At 37.2% G+C, this 9,651-nt stretch overlaps 1 protein-coding gene across 1 annotated transcript; it reads left to right on the forward strand.

The window, feature by feature from the left end:
* The first annotated feature begins 957 nt into the window (after positions 1-957).
* On the forward strand, positions 958-4,297 carry LOC126796504 (ras-related protein RABD1). The gene is made up of 8 exons (XM_050523347.1): positions 958-1,076; positions 1,148-1,220; positions 1,350-1,397; positions 1,497-1,544; positions 1,840-1,911; positions 2,602-2,757; positions 3,678-3,781; positions 4,093-4,297. Exons 1-8 carry the CDS (start codon positions 1,063-1,065, stop codon positions 4,181-4,183), a joined length of 606 nt encoding a protein of 201 aa, XP_050379304.1. The 5' UTR covers positions 958-1,062; the 3' UTR covers positions 4,184-4,297.
* The last annotated feature ends 5,354 nt before the right edge of the window (positions 4,298-9,651 follow it).

Genomic DNA, 9,651 nt, shown 5'->3' on the forward strand with positions numbered 1-9,651 from the left:
GATGGGACTAGAAATTGCACTTCTAGGCATATTGCTGCGGGTGGTGTTATCAAAGACCAGTTTGGGAATTGGATGGTTGGTTTCTAGATTAATTTAGCTAGTTTCTTTTTTTTTTTGTCATAAAGAAAGAGAAAAAAAAACTACATTTCTCAAGTTGCTAAAACATCAACGACACACCTTACACGTACACACCAACCACAAGGGATTGAAACTATCTCCGGTGAATTGCCCAAGTAGCAAATTATCATGAACAATAACTTATGCAACGAAAAGATTTTCTTTTTCTTTTTTATAAATTTTGACAGGAATTAAGGATTTGTATAGCTTCCTTTGAACCGTGTTTGATAATTATATTTAAGGAGGGGAGATAGCGTCTAAATTCCAAATTATAAATAATTAATATAGTCACAAATAATTACACGTGTTTTGCTCTTATACAATACACCATTTAATAATTCTTTTTTTCACTTTACCATAGAGAACATCCACACCGAGCCATATTATCATCTTTCCTGACAATGCTAGCCATTTTGAGTCATATCATAGCTAAAGTAGCTGTAATGTCATTTTGGCATGTCACTTTGTAAACTTGTCTACATCACTTCTCTATATTTTGGCTAGTTTTATAAGATGAGTGTTTATTAAATGTAGGAAACAATTAGTTTAAATACATTTATAGATTACATAAAATCACTTAATGTTGTTTTAAACTTAGAACCGAACTTCATAGCTCATTGAAATGCATCTTATTCTCCTTGTATCTGGTTTAAGCTACTTTTCTCCATTCTATAGAGGAGTAGAGGTTTATACTTTTGTCTGTATGGTTTTTTTTTTCATTTATAATCGACAAAATAAAGGTGGTTAAAATCGAAAAAAGCTTTTAGGAAAAAATTAAAAAAACAAAGTATTTCTAGTTTGGGGTTGTCGTCGTGAGCAGCAGTAAGAAAGAGGTTTGCTTTGCTGAGTTTGCATTTTTGGTGCGCGTGTCGTCGTCTTCTTGTCTTCAATTAAAAAGCCGCGCTGCGCTCCCAAACATTGTCGGCAGAAATCGAATCCATCATCATGAGCAACGAATAGTAAGCCTTTTCTTTCCTACCTTGCTCCCATTGCCCTCGATTATTTTTCATCTTTTGGTTTTGGGTTTCAGTGATTATCTCTTCAAGCTCTTGCTGATTGGGGACTCCTCCGTCGGAAAATCCTGTCTGCTCGTCAGATTCGCTGTCAGTTTACCTTTGTTTTTTTTGTTTATGCCAGATTGGGTTCTTTTGGGAGAGACCAGAAGCAATGTTCTAGTTTTGAAGCTGAAATCTTGACTATGTATTTTATGTCCATTTTGTTTTGGTTTTCAGGATGATTCCTATGTGGACAGCTACGTTAGCACCATTGGGGTTGATTTTGTGAGCTACTTGTGCATCTATATACCACACATTACCAAATGTATGCATAGTTTGTAACCTCTGTTGTTTATGATTCGTGTTTTGGTTTGCCATTTTCAGAAAATCAGGACGGTGGAGCTGGATGGGAAGACAGTCAAGCTGCAGATTGTGAGTAGGAGTTGCTTTGTTTTCCGCTTATTTGCTTGATTTAAATGGGAACGCAGTCGATTTTCTATTTGTTTTCCATGTGTGTTTGGCCAGCATTACAAGTACTGTCATGAAATAATTGTGGAAAACAAGTTTAAATGAACTCTTGAATGTTCCGACGTATTTGAGGTTTAATTTATGAGAAATGATTTCGGAAGTTTATTAGGGAAAGTATGTGCAATGCTTGACTTTGGAGTCTGTTCAGTCACACTTCCAGCATCTAATTAACGGACTTTTGCTTTTTCTTTCATTATAGTGGGATACGGCTGGACAAGAGCGATTCAGGACCATAACAAGCAGTTACTACCGTGGAGCTCATGGGATAATCGTAAGATTTTCTTGGTTTGTTTTGTTTACTTATTCCTTTATTATTTCCTGGCTTGGGGGTGTCAGGTTGAGGAAAACTCAAGTGTATGTCTAAATCTTGAGCTTCTGGAGTTCTGCTAGTATCAATTTATAACGATGATTTTGTTGCTGGCTACTGCCTTTCAAGTCGCTCTTTTTTTCTGCCATTTAAGTTATCAAAAATGTTAGTTGACATATATAACAAAGCTAAGGGTTTTTCTCCACTACCATTCTGCTCCAGTCCATGAAGCACTAGAACTTGGCTTTTAAAATTGTTTTCTTTTTGGTCTTTAGCATTCTTCAAACTTGGCCATAAAATAACTAAAACAGTATCGAATTAGAATACTATTAGCAAGTGAGTAGGACATTCCCTTTTGTCTTGCTGTAAGACCGCATGCATGCTCACTAAGCCACTTTCAGTGTGATGAGTCAACAATTCAACATACATGATCAGGTTACCTGTAAGGTTTATTTTCTTACACGGGAGTACAGACAGTACACTACTATGCTGTACATATCTGAGGGTAGTTATTTTGATGCTATTCTGGAACATTATCTGTGGCTCAGTTTTGGTTCTTACCACCAGTCAAAATCCGTTTTGGTTCTCATAGTAATGTATGGGGGTTCATTTCATTCTGTAATGGAAGTCTTACTTGTACTGGGGCTGTAACAGATTGTATATGATGTTACTGAGATGGAGAGCTTCAATAATGTCAAGCAGTGGCTGAGTGAGATTGACAGATATGCAAACGAAAGCGTGTGTAAGCTTTTAGTGGGAAATAAATGTGATTTAGTCGAGAATAAGGTTGTTGACACGCAAACAGGAAAGGTAATTCTATAATTTATTGCATGAACGGTTATCAGTTCTGTTTTTCTTATTTTGAAAAAGGTTTTAATTCTCTATAGATGCTGTTCTGTACTCCACACATTTTTTTGGCAAGTCATATCATCAGTCTCTTAAATTTAACAAAACAGCTTCTGTGGTGCTCTAAAACATGCTAGAGGAGTTTGTGTATCAATTTTCATACACCCCTAAATCCGTTACATGTGATGTTTTAAATAGCTAGATCTGTTCAAGTTCCTACAATTCTTTCTAATGAACTAAGATCTATTAATTTAATTTCTTATATTTTAGATTATTGATATGGTGATTGTAGTCGATGCTTAGATGAGTCTCAACAGTAGTTCCCCACTAGTATTCACTTTGGTTGTAGCTATAATCAAGGATCTATAATGTAAAATTAAAATGAATCCAGGAATTTACCTAATAATGCAGTGCCACTTCATTATTAGCTGCTAGAAGGTTGCTAAGCTTTAATCTGGGCTGGATCGTCACTATAATTAGCTTGCTGCGTATACATATGATTATGCTTTTCACCGTTTAGGTCCCAGACCCTGGTAATTCAGTCTTTCTCCATTTTCCCCTACCATTCTGGACATTCTCAATCCTAGACCTGTTCAGCCACTTGACAATCTTCCTTTTCTGGATCCTTAACCTCAGGAAGTGGCATCAATGGATCTTGTTCAATTCTTACCTATTTGGGCTGTTATCTAATCTTTGTAATTACCTCATGATTCCAAGTCTCCCATTCCCTCCATTTTATTTTGAGAAAGGGTGGGCTCCCCCGCAACGGTGTCTGTAATAGAGTGTGCTTCTTTTCTGTCCTGATGCATAGTGGCTGCAAATCTGAAAGTTATCGAGTGTTTTCATGTTTGACCTCATGTTTCCTATGTCTTAATGAGCTGTAGGCTTTAGCTGATGAGCTTGGTATCCCTTTCCTCGAAACAAGTGCTAAAGACGCGATCAATGTTGAGCAGGCTTTCTTGACCATGGCTGGCGAGATCAAGAAAAAGTAAGATCACTAGTAAACTCTTACATGCTATGAAATCTACCCTGACAATTCCATTTTTGTACTCCCATTCTACAATAAAGATGATGCATAAAGATATCACAGAACATGCTTCTTCTTTGAACACCCACTACCCTAAAACAATATGGGGCTGATATTTCATAACTATCTGTTTTGGCCCATCTTTGACATCTGAAATGATTGGAGTTGAGGTTTATGAAATTATCATGTGATACAAATTTATCCCAATCATCTTTACTATATTGTTGTCGTACTTGCTTGTAATCTCTTACATTTATAATAATGTTTTGCAGAATGGGCAACCAACCAACTGCTAACAAGTCGAGTGAAGCTGTTCAAATGAAGGGAAATCCCATTCAGCAGAATAGCAATTGTTGCGGTTAGCCAAAACTTATTATCAACTTATGTTGTAAAAAACTTGGAAGTCAGTGAAACTATGTTGGACGTATTGTATGTGTATCTTTCAGAAACTATTAACAGATCGACTGGTTTCCCTCTCCTCTCATTAGGTAAAATATGCAATTACGTGTTTATTTACCTACATCATTTCCACATCATATTCAACATTGTAGGAATGTAGATGAATGCTGTTAACCAGAGATTAAGGGGCATGGTAACCCTCAATCTGTTCCTTTTCAACCTTTTTCTTTTTGGTGTAAATTCGCAACTGATTTGTTTCCGGAGTTCGTATATATCATTTCATTATCCTGCACCCCTATCTATTCAAACATAATGTGGTTATAGTAAAATTTACACATCTCATTCGGTCTCCAGATTAAGTGTAGAAACGAAAAGTTTATATCTTTGAATGAAACAGCTCATTATCCATTCATCGTTTTTGCGATTCCTCTCCTCAACTAGATCGGTCTCATTCGGAAGCCTGATGTGGCCGGATGTGGATGCACTTTAGGCACCTGATCGAATTTGGATTTGGTTGTCCTTGACATGGAGGTTTATGTTCCAGGTGGATGTGGTAGGAATAGGATGAGGTGTCCGCGGAGGTGTTTAGGGTAGTCATCAAAACTTCTACTTGCACCATGCATGCAGAAATACGTACTTGTACTATATTTCGATGGATCCACAATCAAACGAAATCAGTAACTTGAATTAATTCATCAATAATAAGAAAACAAAGACTCATCAATTAATTCACACCCATTCACAGCCCCTCAAATTGCCAACATCTTTTTAAAAGAGGTCTTCAGATTGCACAGCTTGCCTCGAAGAATAGTGAGTGACCGAGATCCAATATTTCTTAGCGACTTTGGGACACAGTTCTTCCAGCTGCAGGGAACGAAATTGTGCAAGAGCTCAGCTTACCACCCGGAATCTGATGGTCAGACCGAGGTGGTCAATCGATCACTTGAGCACTACCTTCGTTGCTTCGTCTTTGACAAGCCGGGGTCATGGCAGTCCTTGATTCACTGGGCAGAATTTTGGTATAACACCTCCGACCACACCTTTTCAGGCACTATATGGCAGACCACCTCCAACCATTGATAGCTTCATTCCGGGCACCACAAAGGTTCATTCAGTGGCACGGTCTCTGCAGTCAAGAGATCAATTGCTCACGCAGCTCAAGTCCCATCTCCCACTCTCCCAGAACTGAATGAAGCAATTGGCTGATCTGAAGCGCACAGAGAGGGAATTCAAGATTGGGGACTGTGTTTCTCAAGTTACACCCCCACTGTCAGCGCAGCGTCTCCAAAAGCCTGGTCCATAAGCTTTCTCCCCGTTACTATGGCCCATTCAAGGTCCTGCAAAGGATAGGCACTGTGGCTTATCGCTTGGAGTTACCAACAAAGGCAAAGATGTCTTCCATGTATCCTTGTTGAAGAAGAGTGGGTGATGGGATTCCACTCAGCACAACCTTACCACCTCTGGATGATTCGGGAAATTTGATTTAGCAACCTAGCCGAGTCCTGGACATGGGGTACCGCACAAAGAAGAAACGCAAGATCACCACATGGCTGATTCAGTGGCAGGGACTACCTGAGGCGGATGCTACCTGGGAAGATGACTCAGTAACGCTCAATGTTTTAAAAAGCGAAAGCGTACCCAATACGTTTTATTGAGAGTTTTGAGCTTTACAAGTTGAGACGCATAAGGCGTAAGCTTTATGTTATAAAAATTAGTAGTTAAATGTGTAAATATATAATTATACACATATAATAAAACAAATATACATAAGAACTTACTAATTTATTGCATTTAGATATAATGAAATTCATAATCCAAACGTTTTAGATAGTTTTCATTAAATTAAATATATTATATAAATAAATATAAAAAGATATTTAAAAAATTATTTTTTAAGGCGTAATAAAATGCGTAAAAAACGTAAAAAACGTAAAAGGCGAGCCTCGGTGTCCAGACTGAAAAACAGAGGCGTTATGTAAGTAACTTTAAGTTTTTTAAACCTCAGACGAGTCTTTAGGCGAATTTAATTTTTTAAAACATTGGGAATGGTTGAACGTTTTCCAGACTTACGTGCCTGATCGACATGCACGCTCTCGGGGAGGGAGTGCTTGTTAGGCTATATCCATGTTACCCATCTACTACAAGTCCATTTAGATTATGAATCAAAGCCCACTCTAATGTGTGGTCCCTAGTTTAGCAGCTGTCCCTGAGACAAGTATATGTATGCTCTTTGCCATTCCTGGCAGCTATGAATGAAAATACTTGAACACCTCATTTTGTTTTCTCTGCATTTTTCTTTCATTTACATTCCAGTTCTTGCCCAAATTTCTTCATGCCAATCTGTATATCCCATCACATCTCGACTATATAAAGAAACACAACGGGGTTGACTGTTGAGTCCTTTCCTATGACGATACAGTCGATACTGATATTGAAATCCACTATATAAAGAACGCTAAATGGTAATGCAGTTGTCCAAAGCAAGCGGATCAATATCATGAGAGCTGCCAAAAAAAGCTGTAATCAATATCCATCAAAGAATATTGATGATCTCCCTGATGCTGTACTGGTCGATATCGACCTTGTGTCGACTTCCGTGCATGTGTACGTGTGTCCCAACATTGGTTTGGTCTCATCTCCAATCCCTTCTTTCCTCCCTTCTTCGTGTCTCCAAAGCCACAAAACAAACAATATCACAAGTTCACAACCCCACTGATCTTCTCCGACACACCAAGTCACCAATCAAAATAAATTCTTGCCCATGTTCTCCTCCTGTGCCCCGATGGCCCGATCCCGCAACAGATAACTTGGCTGACTTTAGTTTTCTTCCATGTTTTCAATTTCCTAACGTCCTCATAGACAATGAGCCAGTTGTGTTAGGAGCATATACGTATATCTGCAATCCATGCCATGCACCAAAAAATGGGACGTCTTCCTTCTGCTTTAGGCTTTCAGAACATACGAGACGTCGCATTCATCTGCAAGGAAGTCGACGTTGGTGAAGAAGGAGATTTAAGCAAATTCGAGCTTTATTTTGGGTACACCTACATGGTTGTACGCATAATAGACCAATACCGCCTCGAGGTTGTCTGTTCGGAATGCCTGGTAGGTGGTTCTAGTCCAACTGTATATTGCCCACAAAGCGTTAACTCCGATACGTTGGTAAACAATATAGGCATTGCTTACAAGGGAATGCTGTATCGATGGAATCTCTAATATCTCTACTCCAATATCAACAATTGTGTGTTTAGTTGTAGCTTCATCGATAAGCCTAAGGATGATCGTATTGAAAAAGGATTTGACTTCTTCCTAGGTGATTGCTGAGGCCATATGCGGTTATGCCGGCCGGTTGTTCATCGATCTCGAATGATCACTATACTGTTCTGTTCAAATTACACGTACAAAGCTTTATCTTGCCGGCTTGCCCTGCCCATGTTGGAATTTCATGTATGCCTAAGATGCAAAGATTTCTCCTTCGGTTTGGTTTTTGCTTGGTTGGTCAGGCTGGCGAAGATGAAGATGAAGAGTACCACAACGCTAAGTTTAGATTTTGCTCCATTGGTTGCTCTTCGCAGTTTTAAGGTTCACCTTAAACATAATTTGTTTCTGAAGTTACATTTTTGTTGGTATAAAATACTAGTCACTCCTCACACTATCACAAACACGACAGTTTATTCATTCAAGTTTTAATTTCAACTAATCACTCCTTATACGTTTCAAATTAAGCAATCTGGTCTTTCTGTCATCTCTCCATCCAATTTATGTTTGTCCAACCAACAACTTAACATCTAAATTGGATGGAGAGATGACGGAAGCACCAGATTGCTCAAATTTGAAAAGTATATGAGTGATAAGTTGAAATTGAAACTTGAATGAGTAAACTATCATGTTTGTGATAGTGTGAGGAGTGATCAATATTTTGCTCCTTTTGTTTAAGTTATACATCACCTGAAACTCCACACATGTTCTGTTTATTCTTTTAATTCGTGCCTTAAATCGAAGGATAAATTTAATGTTCTTATGTAAACAAATAATAACAAACATTCTGAAACCCAAAAAAAAAAAATTCGAGTAACAAACATTCATTGTTAATGTTATCATAGGTCGTATCTTTCAACAGGGTAATGCCACCTGAGTTGGTGGATGCTCATCGAGCTATTTCTACAATATAGCCCAAAGCCGTGCGAGACGCTATCTAATGATCAGTGGTATATACCTCATGAAATATACCCCTTACATGACAAATCCAAGCAACAAACAAGAACGTATGGTTCAAAGGAATATGCAACAAAAAGAACTTTTCACACAATAACCCACAGCAGCCGAATAAAGGAAGATAAAAATAATAATAATAATAACAACCTAACAAGAAATAGACCAATTTGCTTTCATCATCTAATTAAATAAAACATAGATCCCATTTTGTTACTTGAGGACAAAAATTCACGGCTAGAAATGTGGGATAGATGATATATAAAAAGGGACACAACGTTTTAAAAAATATAAGATCCAGAAATCAATTCTAGATCATTTCAGAAGTAGTAGTCTTATAGCATAAATTAAAGACTAAAATCAGAACACTAATAATTGAGCGAGGTAAAGCAAAAAGGCTTTGGAAAGATCTTACAGATGGATGATTAACAAAAGACATTTCTGATAGTATGGATAAATGCTAGTGGTGAGATGTTATGAATATGGTAAAAGCTAAAATCAGAATAGAAATTAAAAAGATCTTTGTGCATATAACTTCCTCCGGTATAATTGCCCACTTCTTCTGCATACAAGTAGTGTGTGGTGGTTATCAATTTCAATCAGAGATAGTTTTTATTCTAATTTTACATCAAATTATTCAGGTATTTTAATTTTGTAATAAATTACACTTTTGTAGGGTGAACAGAGTAACTTGTAGGTGTAATAGTCGTACCATTTCTTCCAAATGCAACATAGAACTATTGAAACTGGGGAAATTAGGGGTTTTATTACAAAATCATTAGTTGAGAAGTTAAAACTTTTGAATTCAAAACATTCCTTATAGAAAATTATATATATTTATATATAAATGTATGAAAACAGAAATTGATTTAAATACGCATTAGGCGTTCTAGTTACTGAAAACATATGAAATAGTTTTTAGAATACAAATTGGAACTTCCGTATAAATATTGAAAACGTCTTTTGCTCATTCACACTATTTTCGTCTTTTGCTCATTCACACTATTTTTTGAGAACAATTGATGCAAACTACAAAGCCGGTCTTGGGGTGGTCAAAGGGGAACCACCGCACAAGGCCCTCCGGCCGGTACGGGACGTAATTTAAGTTTCCATAGAAGTTATAAAATCATGGAAACTAGAATTCAATAAATTTGAATTCTATTAATTGATAATTTCATTATTCGGATTATATAATGTAGATTTTTTAAAATAACAAAAGT

Source organism: Argentina anserina, chromosome 5 (genome assembly GCF_933775445.1).
Source record: "Argentina anserina chromosome 5, drPotAnse1.1, whole genome shotgun sequence".
In the NCBI taxonomy this organism is placed as follows: Eukaryota; Viridiplantae; Streptophyta; class Magnoliopsida; order Rosales; family Rosaceae; genus Argentina; species Argentina anserina.

Bases quoted from the DNA above. Each gene is read 5' to 3' on its own strand.
- LOC126796504 (XM_050523347.1), top strand. The intron at 1,221-1,349 runs GTCAGTTTACCT...TTTGGTTTTCAG, and splicing joins GTCTGCTCGTCAGATTCGCT to GATGATTCCTATGTGGACAG. The intron at 1,398-1,496 runs GTGAGCTACTTG...TGCCATTTTCAG, and splicing joins GCACCATTGGGGTTGATTTT to AAAATCAGGACGGTGGAGCT.